This window comes from Schistocerca gregaria, chromosome 2 (assembly GCF_023897955.1).
Source record: "Schistocerca gregaria isolate iqSchGreg1 chromosome 2, iqSchGreg1.2, whole genome shotgun sequence".
NCBI classification, from domain to species: domain Eukaryota; kingdom Metazoa; phylum Arthropoda; class Insecta; order Orthoptera; family Acrididae; genus Schistocerca; species Schistocerca gregaria.
Genome location: NC_064921.1, coordinates 919680388 through 919707317, shown reverse-complemented (window position 1 = coordinate 919707317; position 26930 = coordinate 919680388). Strand labels below are relative to the sequence as shown.

Genomic DNA, 26930 nt, shown 5'->3' with positions numbered 1-26930 from the left:
CCTTGCCTCTAATTAGCGGCTTGTGGCACGTGGGACCTTGAATGACTGTGCAGTTATTTGTACTCAGTGCCTGGATTCCAACCAAACTGCAACCAGTTTAGTTGGAGTCCAGATAGTGAGTACAAGTGATGGCACCTGGTACTCACAACAGCAAAACTTGCAGCACTTGAAGAACACAATTTGGTTGGTTGTCAAAATATTGTGCATAAAATGGAAAATAGCAACTCATCAGAACACCCAGAAACACACTGTTAAACAGTCACACCAGGAAACCTGAGAAACATCAGTTATCACATATAGCTGCCCTAAAAATTGCAAACCTGTTACTGATAGTCAGATAACAAGGCAGTGTTTCCTTTTTTGTTATTGTTATGTTCTGGCAAACAATAACAGAGAATTTAGCAAGTTTTCTTTTCCATAAACTAAGGTTATCAGTTAAGTTCTGACAGCACAGTTTCCCTGCAAAAAATTAATATACGTCAGGTTTGTTTACATGTGTCAAAAAAAAGCTTACATTTGCAATTTTGGTGGCCATCTCCTTCTGTGCAAGTCCACCTACTCATACAATAAAAGTGGTTATCATCTCACTGTGTTTCTTTTTCTGTGTTCCTGTCACATTACTCAAAAAATAAAATAAGAAAAAATAAAGCTGCCCTCAACCTGAAGACTGATATGTACATAACACCACATGATTAGAATTGGTCTTATTACATATTATATGCTCTTTCCTTTCTCTGACCTTTGAATTGACCAATTTAGCCATTTTTAGGGGATCATTCAGTTTAACATGGGCTCTGAACCATGGTGGAACATGGCATTTTTCACATAAGCAAATCATTGTCAGAAATGAAAATGACAGAAAAGTCCTAGTAGTAACTGAGGTTCAGTCCTAAAATATTCTACTTTCAGGTAATTCTAAATGTGTGTTAACCCATTCGGTATATTTTAAATTTTCATCCCAGGTAACAATACCAAACACCCAGGACCCTCACAAATGAAATTAGCAAATTAGAAGTGAGTTGAGCATATAGCTAAGTGAACACTTAGAAGAGATAATGTACTAAATTTTTCATAATTAGAAATGTCCTAACCTTTACTAATGGAAGATGAGTAGAAAACATCAGGAAACACACTAGATGAATTTTTGTGCTATTAGCTGTATATCATAATGTGTAAAGTAATGTAAAAGGCTGTTACTACAGCTTATATTCTTATTTGTAAATAATTATGATACAGTTTGTAAATCAGGTACTTTTTGTCTTATGTCTATTTTTAGTCTTTGTTGTTACAGGTCTTTTTGCAGGCCAACACATATCTGCTTGTGAGACTACTTCTCCACACAGCCTTGCTCTAATAACAGTTGTAAATGCAGATGGAATTTATTTAGCTACATATGCTGCACTTTTATTGAATTTGAAGCTTATCAAGCTTGGATATTACTTGCAGGATACGAAACCTATACCAATGACAGAGGTAATAAATCTCATTCCAACTCTCCAACCATATACCTTCTGCCACTTCCATTCTCTAACCTCTGCCCTCTGCCATTCACACATACACTTTCCAACAAAATTCTCCCTCTCCCTCTCCCTCTCCCTCTCCTTCTCCCTCTCCCTCTCCCTCTCCTTCTCCCTCTCCCTCTCCCTCTCCCTCTCCCTCTCCCTCTCCCTCTCCCTCCCTCTTGTGTGTGTGTGTGTGTGCACGTGCATGTGCGTTTGTGTGTACATGTGCATGTTCAATCATTCACATACTCATGCATCCTTACACAGCTTGCATGTTATCATAACTACATGTTAGTGTATTTTTGTGAGTATTTAGTGTTGTCTCATTGGCATAACAAATTACAGGCTGAGTTCGTGGAAGGAGTACATGGCAGTGGAGTACTGGTATATCTTTCTGACACCTGGCTTTCTGAGCTATATCAGCATGTTCTGGCCCTAAACATGCTTGAAAGGTCTGGTTACCGCCCATCTTCTGGCAATAATTATGCACTTATTAACTTACTAACAGGTACTAACATAATTTCAAAAATTCCTAACAGTACAGTTGTAGTAATGGCAAATAGAATCTTATTTTTTGATCATATGGTTTCTGAGATGTTTAGATAGTTCCATTTGTTGTATAATGCTAACACTCTTATTCAGTAACTAAACTACATTTAACAAAAATATGTTTTACACCTTGTTGCAAGAGACAATCATTCATAAACGTGCTGTAAAGTGTCAACCATCAATTTACTTGAGCCTGTTTATTGTTTAGTTATGAGTGTTGCTAACGGAAATGTTATATTCATTGCATGTGACTAATTTTCTTTCTGTCACATTTGGTTGGTTATTAACTTATTTATATATTACTGAGTAACATAGTAGACATTCTGTTAATGGCTGAAATATATTTTAGACTTAGATGGTTTAGGCAGCACCCAGCAAGGTGGGCAGCTGTTGTCAGATTGCCAGCGTCTGGAAAGAGCAGCATCACATGGTGAAACAAGTCCTGAAGTTGATGCAGGTAAATGACTGATTGCTTGTCTATACTTTCATTAGAGAAAATAGTGCTGAAGCTGGATAGTAACTGTTCAGAAATATGTAGTTTAATAATATTACACTGTTAAGTCATATTTAATTTGAGTGAACTCTGTGGATAGTCCTTGTTATCCTACTTACTGCAGCTAATGTGAAACCACAGATACTGTGATGATTTTGTTGATAATTTGTTTTGTTCGCTAGGTTGTGTGCTACTAATGGATTGGAAAGGTTCATTGTCATAACTAAAAGACAGAACACGAAAGCATATAGCGAAGTACTGGTAATCACACTGTTTGTATTCAATGTTCTCAAGTTTGTGATCATCAACAGAACCTCACTCATGACAGCAATGTAGATGTAATGTATTTACTGCTTTGTCACATGAGTCTGCTGCTTAGAAATGGAAAGTGTACTGTAATCTATAATTCTCCAGTGCATTACATGCTTGTTGCATTGAATTCATACATCTAGATGCTGCAAACCACCTTGAGGTGCATGGCAGAGGGTATGTCCCACTGTACCAGTTATCAGAGTTTCTTCCTGTTCCAGTCACATATGGAGTATGGGAATTGAATGCCTCCATCCCTGCAGTAATTATTCTAATCTTGTCCCCGTGGTCCCCCTGTGACCGATACATAGGGGCTGGTAGTATATCCTTAGAGTAATCATTTAAAGCCAGTTCTTGAAACTTTGTTAATAAACTTTCTTGTGATAGTTTACATCTGTCTTAAAGAGTTTGCCAGTTGAGTTCCTTCAGTATCTCTCTGACACTCTCCCATGGATTAAACAAACCTCTGACCATTCGTGCTGCCTTTCTCTGTACACATTCAATACCCCCGGTTAGTCCTGTTTGGTATGAGTCCCACACTTGAGCAATATTCTAGTATGGGTCGCATGAGTGATTTGTACGCGATCTATTTTGTAAACTGATTGCACTTCCCCAGTATTCTAACAATAAACCAGTGTCTGTCACCTACTTTACCCACAACTGAACCTATGTGATCATTCTATTTGTTACATCCAGGTATTTGTATGAGTTGGCCGATTCAAACAGTGACCCACTGATATTATAGTTGTGGGATACTATGTTTTCTCATTTTGTGAAGTGCAAAATTTTATGTTTCTGAACATTTAGAGCAAGTTGCCAATCTCTGCACCACTTTGAAATCTAATCAAGTTCTGACTGAATATTTATGCAGCTTCTCTCAGATAGTACTTCATTACAGATAACTGCACCATCTTCAAAAAGCCTGATTTTTATTAATATTGTCTGCAAGGTTATTAATATACAACATGAACAGCAAAAGTCCTAATACACTTCCCTGGGGCAAAGCCAAAGTTTCTTCTATATCTGACAGGACATTTCGTCCAAGATAACATGCTGTGTCCTCTCTACCAAAAATCTCTCAATCCAGTCACAAATTTCACTTGATACACAATATAATCATACATTTCAAAATAAGTGTAGGTATGGTACTGAGTCAAATGTTTTTCGGAAATCAAGAAGCACTGCATCTACCTAGCTGCCTTGATCCAAAGCTTTCCGTATGTCATGTGAAAAAAGTGCAAGCTGGGTTTCACTTGATCATTGTTTTTTAAATCCATGTTGGTTGGTATTGAGGAGGTAATTCTGTTCAAGATACCTCATTATGTTTGAGCTCAGAGCATGTTCTAAGATTCTACAAAAAACCGATGTCAAGGATATTGGATCGTAGTTTTGTGGATCACTTCTACTACCCTTCTTGTAGATGGGTGTGACCGGCACCTTTTTTTAAGAACTGGGCACAGTTTTTTGTTTGAGAGACCTAAGACAGATTGTAGTTAGAAGAGGGGCTAACTCAGCCACAAATTTAGTATATAATCTGACAGGGATTCCACTGAGTCCCAGAGCTTTGTTCAGTTTTAATGATTTCAGCTGTTTCTCAACACCACTGACATTAATGCTTATTTCAGTTACATTTTCAGCGATACAAGGATTAAATTGGGGCAGTTCTCCTGAGTTTTCCTTTGTAAAGGAACATTTGGAAATGGAGTTAAGTGTTTCAGCTCCACCTTTTGCTTTACTACCCTCAGTTTCAGTTCCTATCTCTTTCACTACGGTCTGGACACTAACTTTGCTGCCACTAGCAGCCTTTACATACGATCAGAATTTCTTTGGATTTTGTTAAATGTTATTTGACAACATTCTGCTACAGTAGTTATTGAAGGCATTACACATTGCTCTCTTGACAGCCAAGTGCCTTTCATACAGTGTCTCTCTATCTCTAGCTCTATGCTTTGTTTTACACCTATAATGCAGTAATATCTGTTTCCTTAGAAGTTTCTCTACAGTGACTGTATACCATGGAGGTTTCCTCCCATTATGAACTGTTCTGTTGGGTACATATCTATCTGGTGCGTGTTCAACCATCCTTTTATTCTTGAACTAGAGTTCCTCTTCATGCTCCTGACCTGTACTGAAAATTTCAAGTTCCTTATTGAGATATGATACTACTGATTTTTATCTAGTTTACAGAACATACACAGGGTGGTCCATCTGAAGTTTCAGATGAGATTATCTTGAAAACTATACATCAGGTAAAAGTAGTGGGTAAGACAAGTTCATAAGCTCAAAGGGGGACATCAAATTATACTACACATGACCTCCAGCCCCCTCCCCCTTGGGTGGGGTGAGGGGGGACATCTTTTAAATCTTTTTTTTATTGCAGATTCGGATTCTCCATGAAAAAGTAATCAAGTTTTGTCTTAAGCATTTTTTAAACCATTGACAGATGGTGCTGAAATCGAGAAAAAAGTAAAATTGGTGAAGAACTCTGATTTAGTTAGAATTATGCAAGAAAGACACATCAAATCGATAAAAAAAAGTGCACCAATTCTTTTGTTACGCCAAATTAAGCTATTTTTGTACAAAATGTACTACATTCTACTTTTAGCATTACCCAAGAACGACGACATGGACGAATAGAACGATGTTCCCATGGGGCGCTTCATTAGTGAGAGTACCCTTGCCTCTCACATGTTGGGATGCTTCATTAGTGTGAGTCTCCTTGCCTCTCACAATTTGGGGTGCTTAAATAATGAAATTAGCCACGAAGAAACTGTTCAAAATTATCCCCATTTGCTTCAATGCATTAAGTCAATCATCTGTGAAAATTGTCCACAGTTTTGAACAGTACATCCTCTGGTATGGCTGCATATGCTCTTCGAATGAGTTGCTCCATATCTTTTTGAGTTGTAGGCTGTCTTTCAGAAACAATATTTTTTAAATAATCCCTCAAGAAAAAATCAGGAGATGTTAGGTCTGCTGAACGTGGAGCCCACTGAATTGGTCCGCTGCGTCCTATCCGCCGACCAGGGTACTGTAAATTTAAAGCATTCCGCACATTTCTAGCATAATGGGGAGCTGCTCTGTCCTGTTGGAAGCATATTCGTTGCCTAGTTTCTAAATCCAATAGCTCCAACAAATCATCACAGAGAAGTTGTAAATAAGATTCCGCAGTAACATTTTGGTCAAAAAAATACTGTCCCATCAAGTAACCATTTGAAATTTCAGAACAGACCGTTAACAATCATTTGTGTTGATTGTCAACAGGTCTGTGCTAGTGTGGATTGACAGGGGACCAATAATGACAATCATGAAAATTTAATTCGCCATTGTTTTTGAATGTGGCTTTATCGGTGAACATAACGCATCTAAAAAAATCATTGTCGCCTCTTATCATTTCCAAGGCCCATTGGTAGAAATGCATGCGTATTTGCCTATCTTTCGGGGTTAGTGCCTGTGTCAGTGTGATATGATACGCATGATATTTATGCACTTTCAAAATCTTCAAAACTGTTGATTTCGGTATTCCAGTTTGTCTCTGAATTGCTCGACTACTAATTTCAGGATCCAGTTGAACACAATGGCGCAGCTGCAGTGTTACTGTAATGGTATTCACCTAAAATTAACATCATATCAACAATCTCTGTAGGAGGATAGTGAGCCATGTTTCACTATAGAATAATTTTACTTTCATCAGTTGATATTTACGGTTCACAATCTGAAAGTGTAGTGACATCTGATCACATTGCACTGACCTTTATACTGAGCCATCGTTCACAGTTTGGTCACGGTAGCGCCACAGTCAGGTGAGTAATGCAATTGTGAAGAGTTCCCTAATGAGATTTTAATACCATTCCGCCTCCCTCCATAAAAAACTGTGGCAGGTAGGATACATTTTGCAGCACATCCTGTGATATGGCTGTGCACACTCTTCAAATACGTTGCTCCAAATCGTTTCAGGTTGTGGCTATCGTTCATAAACAATATTTTTTAAATAATCTCACAAGAAAAAAATCAGGAGTTGTTAGGTCCACTGAATGTGGAGGCCACTGAATTGGTCCACTGCGTCCTATCCACCGACCAGGGTTCCGTAAATTTAAAACATTCCGCACATTTTTAGCATAATTTGGAGCTGCTCTCTCCTGTTGGAACCACATTCATTGCCTAGTTTCTAAATCAACATATTCCATTAACTCAACAAATCATCGCAGAGAAGTTGTACTTAAGATTCCCCAGTAACATTTCAGTCAAAAAAATACTGTCCTACCAAGTAACCATTTAAAATTCCACAGCAGACCATTAACGGCCATTTGGGTTGATTGTCAAAATAGCTTAATTTGGTGTAATGAAAGAATTGGTGCACATTTTGTATTGATTTGATGCACCCTTCTCGGATCATTCTAAATAAATTGGAGTTCTTCCCTAATTTTAATGTTTCTCGATTTTAGTGCCATCTGTTAATGGTTAAAAAAATGTTTCGACAAAATTTGATTAATTTTTTATGGAGAATCCAAATCTGCAATAAAAAATGGGGGTTTCCATTTCAGATTTAAAAGTTGTCCCACCCAAGGGGGCGGGGACTGGGGGTCACGTGTAGTATCATTTGATGTCTCCCTTAGAGCTTACGACCTTGTCTTACCCACTACTTTTACCCGATGTATAGTTTTCGAGATAATCTCATCCGAAACTTCAGATGGACTACCCTGTATATCGTTCTGCTTGTTTTAGTTGTCCTTTGTACTTACTTAATTATTGTTGCCACGTCTGCTTCCAGTAGCTGAGTGGTCAGCACGACAGAATGTCAATTCTAAGGGCCCGGGTTCGCTTCCCGGCTGGGTCGGAGATTTTCTCCGTTCAGGGACTGGGTGTTGTGTTCTCCTAATCGTCATAATTTCATCCCTATCGATGTGCATCATGGTCACTGATACCAGTTTCGATGTGGGTGTCCTCAAAGACGTCAGGTCTTTTGTTGCCATTAGATCCAATATATTTCCACCATGACTGTGGTTCCTTACTGCCTGTTGTAGGTAGTTTTCAGAGAAGGAATTTGGTAATGGTTCACGTGATGTCTTATCATGCCCACGACAACAAAACTGTAATTTTACTAATTAATTGTTGGATGATTTAAGTCTCCACCAGTGATTACAGTATGATTGGGGAATTTACATAAAAATGAGCTGAGGTTTTCTCTAAAGATTATGGTTACATCAGGAGGTGAGTCTGGTGGGTGATGGAAGGTTCCAATTATCATTATATGCTCATCCCTAGTACTGAGTCTTGCCCAAACAATCTCGCGTGCAATTTCAGTTTCTATCTTGATAGATTTAAGTTTCTTATCTTCTGTGAGAAATGTGCCACCTCCATTTCTCATTTGTCTGTCCTCTCAAACTGCACTTAAATTTTCCCCAAAAATCTCACTACTGTCAATTTAGGATTCCAATCAGCTTTCTGTACCTAGCATTGCGTGAGCTTCACTGGTTTTCACAAGTGCTTCAAACTCAGGCACTTTGTTGCGAATGCTTCGGCAGTTTACCATTAGGATTTTAATACTCTCACCTGTGGGGGGCATTTCTTTCGATCTTACACTGACACTTCTGGGCATCTGTATTGGTTGGAGAGTCACCTAATCTATTAAAAAAAAAAAAAAAAAAATTGTGTACACCCCACATACAGTCAGCTACTTGAGTAGCAGCCTCTGATTTGTATTGTACAGCGGACCTATTTAGGAGGAACTACATTTCACAACCCTATGGCACAAGTCCATGAGTTGCAGCCTGGCTTGTCAGAGAACCTCCGAAGTCTCTGATTCAGTCCTTCCACTTGACTCAAAACAAAAGGACCGCAATCAGTTCTGGGAACTATGCTGCAAATTGTGAGCTTCATTGAAACTCTACGTACATGACTGGTCTTCTGAGCCTTCTCTGCCAGTCGCTGGAATGATCCAAGAAAGACCTCAGAGACCAGACGACAGGCCTGTGCGCTACAATCTGCTGTTGGTTGCATCCTGTTACCTCAGTAGCCGCCGAAATAGCCTCTTCAAAATGTTGAATGAGGCCCCAAGGCATACACACTGAGTGCACCTGATGTTCTTTCCTGTCCCTTGCTGCCATTTTCCTAAGGAGTATCGTCATTCACCATAAGTGTGAACTACCAATAGTTGAGAGACCCATACCCTTTTTGTTTGCCTCCTTCTGACATTGGACAAAACAGGTTTCCCCAAAACTAGTGAAGTATTCCCACTGTCACAATTTCAGTTTCAGTGAAAGGCAGCACCTCAAACACGGGTCCTCCCTGGTCCCCGTCCACCCTGTACAGAACACCTAGATCTACCATTGACATGCTGCTCGGAGTCAAGTGGACAGGTAATGACGGAGCCTGTACCATCTGCAGAGGAGACAAGATCCACAGGAGAGGATAGTAATTGAGGTACCTCTGTAACCATAAGCTCCGGGTATGATTTTCAGGAAGCACCAGCATTTTTATAACAGGAATAGGGATCTTGGCTTAACCTTCCAGATCATGAAGATGATACTACCCTATTTAACTAAAAAATTTTGAGAGAAATGACACTGCAGCTCCATACTACCCTATTTAACTAAAAAATTTTGAGAGAAATGACACTGCAGCTCCATGGTGTGCTTCAGAACGTGGAGTTATTTTCATATTATACATAATACACTCAGGAATGTTGAAAGTAGCGCACCAAGATGGGAGCATCGAGTCAAAATCAAATTTATTAGACAGAGTGATACAGATGAGAGAGTCACTTGATTCCAAATAAAGACAAGCAAAGAAGCATGGTGAATACAAGTAGAGAAATACAACGCAACATCAGTAATGTGTTGGACCACTTTTTGCTGCAGTACATGATGCAGCATGGTCCGGCTTCAACTTGACTGGACAACTGATGTTTTCCTGGGGCAGATTGACCCACAAATCTTGAACAACCACTTCCACATCATGTACAAAGTGATGTAATAGCATCTGGAATATCAGTTGGTCCCACATACGCTCTATAGCAGACAAGCCCAGAGAACAGGCTGGCCGTGGAAGACATAGGAAGTTATGAGCAACTCGAGCTGTAAGCAGATGAGCATTATCTTGCTGGATAAGTGCTCCTGGTAGATCATATAGGAATAGTCCCACATGGGGTTGATGAATGTCATCAGCACAATGCTGGCCAGTTAAAGTTCCATGTACCATAATTAGAGGAGACAGGCTATCACAGGCTACGACCCCCCCCCCCCCCCCCCCCCCCGACAATTATCCTGACTGTGCGGCATGCGGTTTGGCATGCGACGGTGTGAGTGGATCTGTATTGATCACTAGGCAGCCTCCACACCAGTGTGCAGTCATCATCTGTCCCCAAAACAAATCTGGATTCATCACTAAATATCATGTTTTGCTAACCTGTGGCAGTTCACATCATTCTGGCTTGGCACTACTGTTTGCATCTGCAAGGCCTCTGAAAGTGGTTTGTGGAAAACTGGCACCTGTAGATCTGTTTGCATCGTGGAGCGAGTCTCTTAGGATCCCTGATTGTGTGCTGTATGTTCCTTTGATCATCTCCCCATGTCATCTTCCTGGTTGCTCTGGACCTGGTACATCACAGGTGGTTGCCATCTCGATGTTCACCTCTCTCAACATTATCCTACAGAACACTCTTGAATGATCAATTTGGTGAGCCACATGGTTTGTCGATCAGTCTGTGGCTTTGATGCCGATGAGTAGGCCCCTCTCAAACTGGCTTCTAACATTTCTACCTGGCATTCTGCACCTGTTAATGTCCTTCTAGAGTTGGAGTGTGATCATAATGTGTGACTTGTCCACTATGCACCATTTAAATAGGGTTACCCTGCTCTATTGCAGCATCACTACATGGTCTGTGGGCATAAGCATTGGCACCAAACTTGGTTCTTTTGCGTATAGGGTCTCACTGTACTTAGCTGCAGAGTTTTGCATTTGTACCTGTCTTCCTTCTGGGTGCACCCTTTTCAAGGTTCCTGAGTGTATTTAGATGACTGACCCACTCATCTTCTTCAGCAGGTGTTGTTAGATTCCAGGTAGCTAATACACATAACAGCAGAACCTGCAGCACCTGTAGAAGCCCACTGGGTTGATTGTCGAAATATTTTACATAATGTGAAAACTTTTCTCATTTGAACAGTTGAAAGTGCACTATTAATCAGTCAAGCTGAGATATCATGGAAATAGTGATTTGCAGGCAATCTCTGGGTCACTTGCTACACTTTAGTTATTGTATAAAGCTTGCTAAAGTATGAAGCAAACACTTGTATATAAAACTGAGCATCCCATGACATTACCTGCCTTGTTTGCTTTAACTCTTAAAATACTAAATTGGACACCTAAACACAGCTATAGTTACACTGTCCCAGCACAAACACCTGTCTTTGTGAGCCCAGAAATTTGTTTTTTATGATGATATGTCACAGACAGGTCAGACATATTTTAGGACATAAGTAATGTTTTTAAATATATAACAACTCCTTGTTCCTATACCTTGCACTGTATGGTATGTATACTCTAATAATTTGCAATTCAACATGCACTTGAAGTGGAAAGCCAAAATCGTGGTTTGTAAAATGAACGATTAACAATCAAATGGTGGAATTACTTTCAAAAAATTCTAAATGGCTGTGGTCCTCCATGAAGGAAAGATCATTTGTAACTGCAATTTCTAATGTGCATTTATCTCAAAACTTACTGTTCCCTCCAAACAGGCAGAAAAGGTCCACAGATTACCAACTTTTTGTGGCTCCCAATAGCTCAACATGCAGTCTCAAGAAAATAGGCAAGTAGTACCAGTGCCTGAATGTTCCATGATGTCCTTTGGATGAAAACAAAGAGGGAAGACCAAAATGCAAATGAACATAGGCCTTACATTGTCAGACCATACATATCTAGTTCAGTTTTGCAGATCTAGTGTTTCTGGCACACAGGCAATCGAATATGAAGTCCGCCTGAGGGGACTAACCTGCCCTGTAATGAAACAAACCAGTCATCACAGAATCTCCACTGTGGCATAAGGTAGGAAGAAAGAGAATGCTTACTGAGAAAATGGCTTTGATATTCCAATGAAATATCAATGAGTTAAGGACCCACGCAGGGAACTGAAACTTTTAGCACAGGGAAGACCATGGTAATAGTGTCTATAAGAAACACATTTTGAGGGTTCTGGCATCCCACTTCCATCATAGAAAGAACATCTTCAGTCAGGCTCAGTTGGGAGAGAACTAAAGACGGAGTGCCCATCTTTGTAAATGGTTCATACCACTTTTCTCTTCTGCCCCCCTCTCCCCTCCACACTGCCAACGTCCAACATACAAGATGCTGCTGCATCAGTATATGTGCATTATAGAGTATGTTGTCTCTATGGGTCCACCCCTCCCCAGAAGATTAGGAACCTGTTAGCAACGCTCACTACATGGTGCACATACTCATTCCACATATCTAGGAGATTTGTAGAGTTGTGGGCACAGTGTGTTGTAGGGCTCATCTTCTATGTACATCTAGTGTAAAGCTTTTTCGTGACTGATAATCTGTCTCTTCAACACTGCTACACTGTAATTCTTCATTACCAATCTTTAGATGTACTCTCCTGCCTTTGCATGTGCTGCTGAGTTGGAAGTGCTTAACAATCTGCACTCCTCCAATCATTTACCACTCTTGCCCAGGATACTGTGCAGCAACTTGCAATAGTTGAACACCATGGCAGTGTCCAGGTGAGGGTACATCAAATTGAAAACATAATTCACCATGCTGCTGAAGCATCCATCCTACTACAAACATTGGCAAGTGCTACCTTGCTACCTAAGGCAAACTGGTAGTTTTGCAAAACTTCAAATGTCAACCGCATACAGGGAACCCAGCAGCTCTTTTGAGCAGCAAGGGCCAGGTGCTAACAAATTATTAAGGAGAGTGCAGAGTTCGTGACAACACCTCCAGGTCAGTGTAATTGATTCCACCATCAGTACAATTTGTATGAAGGCCATAGGAGGTGGTAGAGGTGAGGCTCCCATCTACTGCTGTAATCTACAATGGAAGGTTCTAGAGCAGCCAGAGAGACACAGCCCAGACTGTGGTGGAACATTTTGCTGGAGTAATCACCATTGCCAATCAGGAACCAACTTTCCATCGCTTCTGATTTGACTCTTGGGGTGATTGGGTAGTATAGAAATGCTGCCATTTTGGAGCAGGATTGTCTGCAATATGTGCCATATCACCTAGTCACAGAAGGGTCTATTATACTGTGTTACAACATGTCATAGGGAGAAATAAAGAAATCTTCCTTATACTTTTTAATTTTCTGAGAGTGACAGGACCTTGATTCATGAAGTGATCCCCCCCCCCCCCCCCCTTCCTCCTGAAACCTGGGGAGAACAGTACATTCAGACGTAAGTATTGTAGTGGTTATCTCACTGGCTGTGTGTAGGGAAAGATCTTGGAGTGAATGGTTAATTGCCACTTTGTCTGGATCTTAGAATCCAGATTTCTTCTTTGTCACTTTCAGAAGATATTGGTCCACCATTGATAATCTGTCCCTGCTGCAGGCAACTATACAACAGGCTTTCCTGTGCAAACAACACATAGTAGATGTTTCTATTTTTTTCCATTTTTTAAATCTTGAGCTGGCATACTTTGATAGCTCCATAAATGTGACATCCAAGGACATCCAGGTTTTCTCTTGTCTTTCCTGTCCCCATGTTATTTTAGCTATTGAGTCAGCAGGACTTTGTCAGATCACGTGGATCAAGCGAATTGTGTCTCCCAAAGTAATACGACAGTGATTTCAATTGCTAGTAACAGTATTGTTGGAGGACTGTGTAAATAAAACAAGTTTTAAATTTCGTGTTCGTTTCATACATTCATATTTCGTTTTTAATTTGATTGAATTGATAATGAGGGGCATCATTTTAATTTACTGGTGAGGTTTTGTGGTGCCATCTTTAATGTGCTCTCTAATGATCTCATCATTGTCAGTGCCTTAAACCCTAATATTTATTCATGAAAAAGGCAGTTGAACAATATGTTCTGTAATTAGTGAAAAATTACTTGCACAAGTCATTCATGCATTACAGCGAAATCTGCTGATAAATTTTTATAATTTTACTGTGTTACTGTTGACAGAGATTCTAATATATTCCTGAAAATATGTATCAGACTGTTCTTATTCAGTATACTTGAGACTTAATCTTCTTTTTAAATTACAACAGAAGGTATTGATTAATATCCTCATGTAGAGATGATATTCCATCAGAATTGTTGAGATCCTTGGGAGACCCAACTGTGAAAAAACTATTCCACATAGTGCGCAAGATACACGGGACAGATGAAACACTCTCAGACTTCAACAAGAAAGTAATAATTCCAATTCTGTAGAAGGCATGTGCTAAAAGGTGTGACTACTACCAAACCATCAGTTTAATATGACATGGTTCCAAAAAACTTCCACAAAATGTTTATTGAAGAATAGAAAAGCTGATAGAAACCAACTTTGGGGAAGACCAGTTTGAGTTTTGGAGAAATCACATGCAAAGAAATACTTACCCCATGGCTTACCTAAGAAGATAGGTTAAACAAAGGTAAACCAACATTTGTCGTTTATAGAGAGCTTTTGAAAATGTTACTGAATACGTCTTCGAAATATTGAAGGTAGCAGGGATAAAATATAGAGTATGAGAGTTATCTAAAACTTGTGCAGGAACCAGACTACAGCTGTAAGAGACTAATGACATGAAATGGAAGCCGTAGTTGAAAGGGGAGGGAGATGGAGTTATAGTTGTAGCTTCTCAGAATATATTTACATTTGATACCGTTGAGATCCCTCATGAAACATGGGTCTTACTATGGTGGGGTGTCTTGCATACCTCAGTGATACAGATAGCCATAACTTAGGTACTACAACAACAGAGGAGTATCTGTTGAGAGGCCACACAAAAATGTGGTTTCTGAAGAGGGGCAGCAGCCTTTTCAGTAGTTGCAGTGGCAACAGTCTGGATGATTGACTGATCTGATTCGTAATATCCACCAACATGGTCTTGCTATGCTGGTACTATAAACAGTTAAAAACAAGGTGAAGCTACAGCCGTTATTTCTCCTGAGAGCATGCAGCCCTACTATGTGCTCAAAGTAGCATGGAGAGCTGCATCAAACCTGTCTCTGGACTGAAGACTGCAACAATAACAACACCACGTGATCTAACAATGTATGCGTGGTACACCAGACATGCAGTGTGGGTAATTTAAATCTGAGCCATCAAATATGCTGTACATTGAGCAAGCTGTGAGGGAAACAAAGGAGAAGTTTGGAGTGGGGATTACACAGAACTGGAGAGACTTACACATGATAGACGAATGTGGATTACAGCATAAAGCCAAATTAGTGGTTTGTTGATGACCTTGTAACTCTGTCAGACGCAGCAATGGACATGGAAGAGTGGTTGAACGCAATGGATAGCCTCTTGAAAAGAGATTAAAACATGAACATCAACAAAAGTAAAATGAGGGCAATAAAATGTAGTCAAATAAAAACAGGTTATACTAAGGGCATTAGATTAAGGAATGAGACACTAAAAGTTTTAACACCAAAACAACGAAAATTGCCAAAGTCGAAGAATATAAAATTCAGAGTGGCAGTATCAAGGAAAGCATTTCTAAAAAGAAACATGTGGTAGCATCAAATATAAAGTGTTGGAAATGCTCATCCAAGAAATTTTGAAATGCTCATCCAAGAAATTTTGTTTGTAGTGTAGCCTTGTGTGGAAGTAAAAGATAGGCAATAAAGAGAATAGAAGCTTTTGAAATGTGGTTCTTCAGAAAAATGTTGAATATTAAAAGAGTAGATTGAGTAACTTATGAGGAGGTAGTACTAAAAAAGAAAATTTAAGGGACTACCTGACTAAAGAAAGGACCGATTAATAAGATTCATCCTGAGGCATCAAGGAATCATTTTATAATTTAGGGAAGTGTGTGTGTGTGGGGGGGGGGGGGGGGGGGGTTGTGGATGAAGACCAAGGCTCCAGTACAGTACGCGGTTTCAAATGCATGCTGGTTGTAGTAGTTATGCAGAGCTGGAGAGGTTTACACAGGATAGACAAGTGTGGAGAACTGCATGAAGCCCATCTTCAGACTCAAAAACACAGAAACATAAAGAGTGAACCCCAACACAGACAGAACTTTAGAGATTGTTCAGGAACATGATTGAATATTTTGATATAAGGAATATGAGAGTATTAATGCAGAGTAATGATATAATTCAGTTTGGGATCCCACATAGTTTTCCTTCTGTAGGTTGTGAAAAAGACTATGATTTGTGATCACCAAAAAGTACAACTCAAAAAAACAGACTAAAGAAACTACTCTTAAATGCAAAACTACTGTGATGTGATTGCCATTGTCACCGGAATAGTTTACCGTAATGTCTTAGTGCCAATCTTCTGCTGCATTCAGTGAAACTGTTCACAAGATATCTATTAGCTAACTCTTCAGGTTGGGAAGGGAGTGAGCCAGGCTTGTAGCCTATCCCCGATGTTATTCAATCTGTATATTGAGCAAGCAATAAATGAAACAAACGAAAAGTTCAGAGTAGGTATTAAAATCCATGGAGAAGAAATAAAAACTTTGAGGTTCGCCGATGACATTGTAATTCTGTTAGAGACGGCAAAGGACTTGGAAGAGCAGTTGAACGGAATGGACAGTGTCTTGAAAGACACTTAAAGTAGTAAAGGAGTTTTGCTATTTGGGGAGCAAAGTAACTGATGATGGTCGAAGTAGAGAGGATATAAAATGTAGACTGGCAATGGCAAGGAAAGCGTTTCTGAAGAAGAAAAATTTGTTAACATCGAGTGTAGATTTAAGTGTCAGGAAGCTGTTTCTGAAAATATTTGTATTGAGTGTAGCCATGTATGGATGTGAAACATGGACGATAAATAGTTTAGACAAGAAGAGAATAGAAGCTTTCGAAACTGGTGCTAAAGAAGAATGCTGAAGATTAGATGGGTAGACCACATAACTAATGAGGAGGTATTGAATAGAATCGGGGAGAAAAGGAGCTTGTGGCACAACTTGACTAGAAGAAGGTATCGGTTGGTAGGACATATTCTGAGACATCGAGGGATCACCAATTTAATATTGGAGGGCAGCGTGGAGGGTAAAAATCGTAGAGGGAGACCAAGAGATGAATACACTAATCAGATTCAGAAGGATGTAGGCTGCAGTAGGTACTGGGAGATGAAGAAGCTTGCACAGGATAGAGTAGCATGGAGAGCTGCATCAAACCAGTCTCAGGACTGACGACCACAACAACAAAAACAACAACTACTCTTTAGCAGTAAAAGTATTCATACGGCTTTGTATCTCTGATAGTGTGCCATTAACACTGTCAGAAAAGGAGAACTGCAACAGAACCAACCAGTACTGACTGCTAATTTGACGGTGAAGAAAAAGTGGACATCGCTATTGGCAACAGTAAGTACCATGATTAACTGGTAGAAGTTTATTTTCAAACAAGACACATGCAGCATACTATTGACAATTGCACTGTTGTGCAGAGATACAGAGACGAATGTAGGTTAAAAATCAAACTACCTGTAATTATTATCCTGTAGAAACCCCAGGTCTCTTATACGAAAGCCGGCCGCGGTTGTCTCACGGTTCTAGGTGCGCAGTCAGGAACCGTGTGACTGCTATGGTCGCAGGTTCAAATCCTGCCTCGGGCATGGATGTGTGTGATGACCTTAGGTTAGTTAGGTTTAAGTAGTTCTAAGTTCTAGGGGACTAATGACCACAGCAGTTGAGTCCCGTAGTGCTCAGAGCCATTTGAACCATCTTATACCAAAATACTCAGAAAATACCTCCGAACAACCTTTAAATTGTTGTCATCGAAGTTCAGGCTCATCCTGAATCAAAAGAATGATCATTTTTTTATGATGAAGAAATTATAAATCTATTAAAAATTCAATAATCTCTTTAAGTCGTTAATGTTTTTATTTCCCCATACTGTGTGTGTGTGTGTGTGTGTGTGTGTGTGTGTGTGTGTGTGAGAGAGAGAGAGAGAGAGAGAGAGAGAGAGAGAGATATATTTGTCATGTGGTGGTCCTTTGTGAAATATGACATGCACAAAGGGTACAAACTTCTTCTTTACATAATGTAAACTTTTCATTTTTCAGGTCTAAAACTTTCTCGTCGTGTCCTCAGCTGTGTTTGGGACTCTATGCTTGCTGTGCTGTCAGCTGCATTAGGTGAAGATGGTGTACCACTGGGTGTAACTTCAAGTCTAGCTCTTTTATTGGGCTCAGAAGGAGCTCGGGAAGAGCACCGTCGAGCACGAGACAGTGTTATCTCGAGCCTTGAAGGACTTCACAAGGCAGCAAGGCTTAGCAATATCTTAGGTCAGTATGAAATATAATTTCTTTTCTATTCCAGTGTCACTAATTACGGTATAAACAAAGTTATTTCAGAATATTCACTACTAACAGATATCTTTCCTAGTAAGAACTTTCATTAAAGCATATGTTAAGATGATGAAGAATAAGACTTTTCACTAGAATTTCACATTATTATTTATTTCTTCTAGTTTAAGGAACCCAGGATTGACAGTAAAATTTTAAAAATTAGATAGGGGATGCTGAGTAGCAGATAGGCCCAATAAAAAGACTGTCACAAATGTAGCTTTCGGCCAGTAAGACCATCGTCAGTTAGTTATTTATGTGTTCCATTGATTAATAGCACAGAAAAACCATTATATGTGGAACGTGTCAAATGCACAAGAAATGCACACAGGAAACAAGTTTTTTAACATTATAGTGTTATACCTAAATATTTCTATTATCTATCCCATTCCCTTAAATGGCACAAAATGCATATATTATATCTCCAGATTTATTTACTCATTTTCAAGAATTCATCTATGGTATTGAAGGAGTTGTCAAGGAGGTATGCTTTCAATTTGTTTTTGAAACTATTACTGCTGTCTGTCAGACATTTTATTTCATCTGGTAATTTATCAAAAAGTTTTATAGCAGCGTATTTTACCCCTTTCTGTGCCAAAGATAGGTTAAACAAAGGATAGTGTAGGTCTTTCTTTTTATGGTATTGTAATCATGAATGTTGCTGTTGATTTTAAACTAATCCATGTTGTTGAGAAAAAAATTCATTACTGAGTAAATGTACTGTGAAGCAGTTGTAAGAATTCCTAACCTTTTAAACAGATACCTCGAAGACGTGCAACTGTGAACCCACACATTATTCTAACTACCTTCTTTTGAGCAGTGAATACCTTTTTCCTAAGTGTTGAGTTGCCCCAGAATATTATTCCATATGACACCAGAGAGTGGAAGTATGCTATGTATGGTAACTTAATAATTTCTACATGCTCAGAATTGGCAATTATTCTTGATTGCAAAAGTTTCTGAACCTATTCGCTTTAGGAGATCCAAAATATGACTTTTCCTATTAAGATTCTCATCTATATGTACACCCAGAAACTTAGCATGCTCTACCCTGGCTACTGACTTCTGTTGTTGTGTTACATTTATTGAAGGAACTTCACTTTTTGCAGCAGAAAATTGGATGTACTGTGTTTTTTCAAAGTTTAGAGCAAGCCCATTTGCAGAAAACCAATTGATAACTTTTCCAAAGACCTTATTTGTATCATTTTCTATCGGACTTTCTTTTACTGCATTAATAATTATGCTCGTATCATCAGCAAACAGTGTCAGTTCTTAGACGACAGACACACACATACGCACTCATGCAATTGCAACTCACACACATTTGATTGCAGTCTCAGACAACTGAGGCCACACACAGAGTGGCCTCAGTTGCCTGAGACTGCAGTCGTGTGTGGGGGTTGCATTTATGTGAGTGCGTATGTGTGTGTCTGTCTTCTAATTTTGACAAAGGCCTTACTGCCCAAAAGCTATATCTGTGACACTCTTTTTTTATTGTACCCATCTGCAACTCAGCATCTCCCCTGTATGGTGAGTTGCAACTTTCCTTTTCATAATATTGTTACAATCCATCTTGGATTTTCCATTGTTTGTAAAATTAGGTAGGAAGATTAAAAAGAAGATGCAGGTCTGTGGTGCTCTCCCAAGGAAACTGAAACTGATGTTAATGCCAAATCTGTACTCTGGAAGAACCATGTAATGGATGAGAGAGGTGCTTTACTGGAAAACAGTTCCTGAATTGTATCATCAAGTGCTAAACAAGTTGGTCAGGTGTCAGTCTACTATAATTGAGGAGGATCAGAAGCAAACATAGATGCATCTTTGGCAGACTGTCATGCTGCTGACAATGTATTTTTGTGAACTGCACAGATAATATGACAACGAGCAACCACAACCTGGTACTCTCTCTTCTGAAGGCCGGAAGTACAGAAATGAGTAAACCCTGCACATAGAAACTAATTTCTGACTTCGGGAAAATGAATTGAAATCTATTCAGAGTGAATTTCAATATTCAGATGCTTGAAGGTATGAGTTACAATGCAGACAAAAGAACCATCGATGTATTCAAGAAAAATATATGTCCCCTTAAAATTTGCGAATGTTTGTATAGTGTTTTTCCCTTACTTCGCATGGTGTGTATTAACGACCTGGCAAGCAACGTTAATAGGACCCACAGGCTTTTTCGCTGATTATACAGCTACCTTTGATGAAGTACTGCCTGAAAGAAGTTGCACAAATGTTCATTTAGTGATGAGATTTCAAAGTGGTGCAAAGATACCTACTTTAAATCTTCAAAAATGTAAATGCACAGTATGCTAAAACATAATTTCCTCTGACTAAAATATTAATGAGACACAATTGGAGCCAGTCAACTCAAACAAATACTTCAATGTAACAATTTATGTGGGTAAAGCTGGTGGCAGACGTCAGTTCACTGGTAGTTCACTGGGAAAATGCAGTCAGTCTGCATTGGTGATTGCTCACAATGACTCCATTGTAGAATATTGCTTAAATGTGTGTGTGTGTGTGTGTGTGTGTGTGTGTGTGTGTGTGTGTGTGTGTGTCCATACTAAATTCAACTCACTGGGAATATTGGGAAGTATATATATAAAAATACGGGAGGGGCAAACAGTGACATATTTGTTTCACCAATGGGAGAGTGTTACGTTTATGCTGAAAAACTTGAAGACAGTTCTCAACTTTCCTATGAAGCCTACTTACAAAGTTTCAAGAACCAGTATATAGTGAGGAATCGTAAGACTATACTACACTCCCCTATGTATCGTCATGCACAAACCTATTTCAGCAGTCATTCTTCCCGCACTCCGTATGTAACTGTGAACATAACATGTGTACAGTTGGAAGCACCCTCCACCCAGGCATTTCATGCAGTGATTTTGGAGAGTATGAATATTCATAGATGTTGATTTCCATGTGGTTATTTTGGATGTCCAGTCCCTTCTCCCTCCCTCTCCACACTTCTCAGTCGCCTCAGCTCCAGAAGTTCCATTTTACATACCAATAGTATCTTTAATAGTTTCACATGTTGTAGAAGTTTTACAATGGACACAATAAAGAACATAGTTTGTAAAATTTACTGTGGGCTGTCTGTGTAATATATTGCACTTCTTTTCAGATCTGCCATAATATTGCTATTTTTGCCTTCTCTGTTACAGGCCTTCAGAACCGATGTGGAAGTGTATTTGGACTTCTGGCAGAAGCATCATGCCCAACTGTTATTGGGGATATAAGTGCAGGAACAACAGCACAGGCCGGACTTGGACAAGTGAGGCGTCATTTACGGAGGCCACGTGATGTTCTACGTCTTCTTCAGGGTTGGCCAGAGAAACTTCATACATCACACGCTCTCAGTATGGATGTCCTTCTTGGTCGAGGTCTTGAACTTGGGAGCCACAGCCCTGACTGTTGGCCACATGTGTTCCGGTAAATGTAATTTTATTGTCCTAACAAGACTTTTCATGCATATGTACTATTTGTCAGCTGTTTACAGATCACTCTCGTCCCTAGTTTTGAATAAGTGGAAGTGTGAATGCTATGAGCTGCTTGTGTTTTGTACCTAATCATTGAAAATTTAAGAGATCAAACTATGTAACAGAAATGGAAATTACTGGATGGAACGGTATGTAAAATAAGGAAAAGGCAACCATTCTCCTGCAGAACTATGTGTGGAGTGTAGAAACACATAACAGGGAACACTATTCACAGTAACTTCTAAGCTCTTGCTCTTTTTATAGTTAAATTACACACATTCACACACATTTCCCCACAGACAACCAAATGTACACTCCCCTGACCACCAAAGAGACTCTTGTCATGGCCATGGGAATGTGTTATGTGCCTGCGTGAGAATTTGTGTACTTTATACACTTTTACAAGAAAAGCAGCAAGAGCTCGAAAGCTACTGGGAATAGTGTTTCCTGTTAGATGTTGCTATGCCCCACACATTAGTCTGGTAAAGGGGAGTAGTTGTCTTTCCCTTATGTGGCATTTTGCGATAAAACTATAACACATATAGTCACACTGCAAAAGCCTTTGTTTGAATTGCCTTTAAAAAAAAAAAAAAAAAAAAAAAAAAAAAAAAAAAAAAAATTGTTCTGTTCTCTTTGGGCCCTTTTTGGCATACCTTGTGAGGTACAATGTTTCATGCAGCTTTTTCTTTTCAAGTGCAGCATTTTTTTTCTCAGTTTCTTTTTGTATCATATTTTGCATATTTGTATTGATAGTTCACTAATTTGAATTGCAGATTTCAAATATAGAGGCTAAGTGGTCACTCTCTAGCATGTTACAGAATTTGCTCTCTCATTACAGTAGGAACTTTCTTTTTTGTGTGTGCTTATTGATGATTCAGTTTTCCCTCTCACTTTAATATTCACCTGCAGTAGTAAAGGTAATGGCTTATTATCTCTGATAGATCGATGCATCACGAGTTCGTAAAACATATGCAGTTAAGTTCTGACACTTTCAGCTAGTGATAATCCTTTGACCATGCAAAACATTAAGTTGTATTACCCTTTAGCCTTCTATTAGTTATGGCATTAGATGTATTTCAAAATATGAGGTTCAGTGCAGGATTGAAATGCAGAACCTAAAACATATCAATACCAGAGAAGGAAAGTTGCTACTCACCATTTAGCAGAGATGCTGAGTTGCGATAGGCACAACAAAAAGATTCACACAATTATAGCTTTCGGCCATTAAGGCCTTTGTCAGCAGTAGACTCACACGCACACACACACACACACACACACACACACACACACACACACACACACACACACACGCAAACGCAACTTGCACACATGTCTGCAGTCTCAGAGAACCTAAAACATACATGTATTTGGAATCATTTGAAGAAACATGGCAAAAAATGTGTGCATACAAATACCTGCTTGTAAGGAATTTGACAATGAGCATCATAGAAGACAGTGTTACAAAATATTATGCTGTGAAGTTTACTTTAAATGCAAATACACTGTATGTTGAGAGTATCACAAGTCATTCCTGAATTTCAGGAAACCTGCACAACTTCAATAAATCAATACAAATTTGAGAACTGTTGTAAACTATGAAGTAGAGTCCAAGTCTCTACTAGAAAATCATCTTTTGTGCAATTGCTACAGTTATTCCTATGGCCACCTTTTGTAGAGGTTGTGTGTTTTTACATTTTGTAAAAGTTTGTGTTAAATTCATTCACTGTTTAGATAAACACTATTCCTTTAGTTTCAAACAATTACCATTTATCACTGAAAGGTTAAATAGCAACAGACTATAGGCCCATTCCACCCAATTCTCCAATATTACACACAACAACGGTTACTTGAAGCAAAGGAAACTGTGTATCTCCATGAAAGTTCACATCAAGACATAAATAAAGAACAGTGATATTATGAGTTCCTTCTGCACTAATTCATGTCTAGTAATTGAAAAAATAAAAGAGAGAGAAAATTGCGATACGTCGCAGTTATCTATAAAAACTTACTTCCAACACAGACAAGTGTGGTAGTGCATAACAGGAGAGATCACAAATGATATGTAATCATAAACACTGAAAGTTTTGAAATAATCTTGTTAGCTGGTCCTTATATTTAAGTGCTTCTTTGTAACACTTTAAAACTGTGAAAGAGGTGTGAGGGGAATTAAAACAAGCTATCCGAACTCTGAACTTTACCATAGAATAGGATTGCTGAGAACAGTCTTAATATAAAGATTGGAGAACTGTTCACCCCTGGAAGAATATGTGTAGGGAATAATTTCAATGTAAAACAAATTAAATTATCTTCATTTCAAAGTGAAAGATGAGTGGATAGGATGCATTTTATATGCAGGCTACTTAATGAATAAAAATCAATGATTCTGGGTTTAATGAACTGCAAGAGGCCAATAATGAGAGATTCCACAAAAACATAAATTACTACAGGAAGTAAAGGATAATGCATGTGACAATTTGAGTTTTAATTTTACAGCTCCTCAAGCAAATAAAAAAATAAAAAAAACTTCTGTAACTTAGAGGTCCAAAATGTTACAACTGCAAAAAATATGGGAACATACCAGCATCAGCTAAAGGTACGTCAACTTTGAAGCATTCACAGGCAGAGGGAAGACATCATCAGTGATAAGATCCACTACAACTGTAAAATTTTTTGTTTCCTAAAATGGAAACACAACCTGGTTTTGGGACCTGTGTCCCATCACCAGGTGCATCTGCAAAGTTATAAATAATGATGCCTGCCCAAATGGTTAGCATTAAAAAAACAACAAATTATATACTAAAATTCTTAAGAAGGACAAAAATCATGAATGTATATAAAATGTGAGCCCAGAAAAGATGAATAGCAGAGGGGAAATTAGGTTAAAAATTGTGCACCCCTGCTATTTGGCACAAAACAGGAAACCCTCTCAGTTGCTAGTCTTGCCAGAAAGCTTCTCTCAGGACCTACATAAAAAGGCATTGGTTCGCAAATTAAAAGAGCAGAACCACTTTAAATAAAGTGAAAATATATTTTGATGTACAACTCATCATCCCATAATCCCCATTGGAAATCTTACAAAGGTGCAGGTTCAAGGGTGTGCCATACATAGATCTGCAAAAAGTTACATAAGCGGTCTTTCAAACACTGAAACAAGCAGAAAAGTGGTTTAGAGTCTGTTCACCTGTAGGTATGTATGAATACATAATGTGCCCCCTAAGTAAAGGTTACAACTTACCAATGTTGCATACATACTTATCAGGCCTGTGGCAAGCACACATCAAAGTTGAAATGCCAGTGGTAGAGGCTGTATAGCCATAACACACGTGAGCACACTACTCGTGCCAGCTGACATTTGAATTCTGAGATATTATAACCATTATTATCAGATCTAAGAACTCACAAACTAGCATCATCTTCAGTGAAAGCTATCTTCCCTCATGTAGCAGAAGTCACTAACATTACAGATAACGGTGTGTGGCATAGACCCATTACAAACCAGCAAATGCAGCCAAAACCAAGTAAATGGACATAATTCCTGTAATACCCATCGAGAACTCATATAGCACACTATGAGAGCTGTAATGTAAATTGTCGCTAATTTATACTCATAAAGAACTGTTGACAAGCTAAAGCAAATGGAACAAACATATAAGACTCTTTATAGCCTGCCAACAATATAGATGAAGCAGCTAACGAATAATAGCAATACAGATGGCAGTAACAATAGCCATTACAATAAAAACCAAAATAAAAGATTTTTATTGAGTCCTGCTCACAGAAACAGTAGCTACATCAATAACAACCCAAATGAAAACCAGATAATAAAAATCACTTATGAAAATCAAAGCATAAAATATGTAGTATTGCTTTGATTTTGTATAAGTGATTTTCATTATCTGGTTTTTACTTGGTGTTTATTGATGTAGCTATTGTTGCTGTGAGCAGTATTCTGCAGAAACCATTTATTTTGGTTTTTATTGTAGTGGCCATTGTTACTGTGATCAGTATTGCTGTACTTTGTTAGCTGCTTCATTTGTATCATTGGTAGGCTATAAAGTTACAAAGTGGAATTTGCTTTAGTGTATCAGCAGTTCTGAATGAATAAAAATTAGTGACAATTTGGATTATGCTCTCATAGTGTGCTACACGAGTTCTTGAATGGCAGTATAGGAATTATGCCCATTTACCTCATTTTAGCTCCATTTGTTGGTCTGTAATGGGTTTATGGCACACACTGTAATCTGTAATGCTAGCAGCTTTGTGCTGCATGAGTGAAATTAGCTTTCATGAAGTTGATGGTAGCCTGTGAGTTCTTGGACCTGATAATAATAGTTATAAAATCTCAGATTTTGACCATCGGTTGGTGTGATCAGTGCACTTACTTATGTTATGGCTGTATGGCCTCTCCTACTGGCATTGTAACTTTAGTGTGTGCTTGGCACATGCCTGATAGCTGTGCATCACAATCTTTACTCATGTCACACTGTGTATTCACAAATGCCTGCAGGTGCAATGACTATAAACGCCTTTTTTGTTTGTTTCAGTGTTTTAGAATAGAATAGAATATTTTTATTCGCCTTTCAGTATTTTTCATACAATTGGCTTCGTCAAAGTTTACAATGGAGTACAGTTAGGTCAATAAACACTTATATACACAGAATTATTTAGCTTATTTAAGAATTGAAAACATTTATCACTTATCAAAAGCTTATATTATAATGAGTATTTCCTAGGAATTCTTCAATTGTATAGAATTCACTGCATTTTAACCAATTTTGCAATACACTCTTCAATTTATTAAATGGGACTGTACGAGCTGAGTATGGTAACTTATTGAAAAATTTTATGCCCAAATGTTTATAGTTATTATGTACAGCAGCTAGCCTCGAGAAAGGAAAATCCAACAAGCGACTATTTCTAGTATTGTGTGTGTGTACATCACATCTCGTGCTAACTTTGTCCAGATTTTCTTTAGCATACATTAAACAGTTATATATGTACATGCTAGGTACTGTCATTACATTGAGATATTTAAAGTGGTTTCTGCAGGAATCTCTGGGTGCTAATCCTAGTATACATCTGATGTCCTTCTTTTGCCATCTGAAAATACATTTAGCCCC

At 38.7% G+C, this 26930-nt stretch overlaps 1 protein-coding gene across 1 annotated transcript in view; it reads left to right on the top strand.

Moving 5' to 3' along the window:
* LOC126335351 (brefeldin A-inhibited guanine nucleotide-exchange protein 3) overlaps window positions 1-26930 on the top strand; it is a 295547-nt gene that overhangs the window by 178978 nt on the left and 89639 nt on the right. The window contains exons 14-18 of the mRNA XM_049998536.1: window positions 1292-1473; window positions 1848-2010; window positions 2401-2508; window positions 18038-18259; window positions 21496-21763. Of these exons, the coding sequence (XP_049854493.1) occupies window positions 1292-1473; window positions 1848-2010; window positions 2401-2508; window positions 18038-18259; window positions 21496-21763 (943 nt within the window). The remainder of the gene's footprint in view (window positions 1-1291; window positions 1474-1847; window positions 2011-2400; window positions 2509-18037; window positions 18260-21495; window positions 21764-26930) is intronic.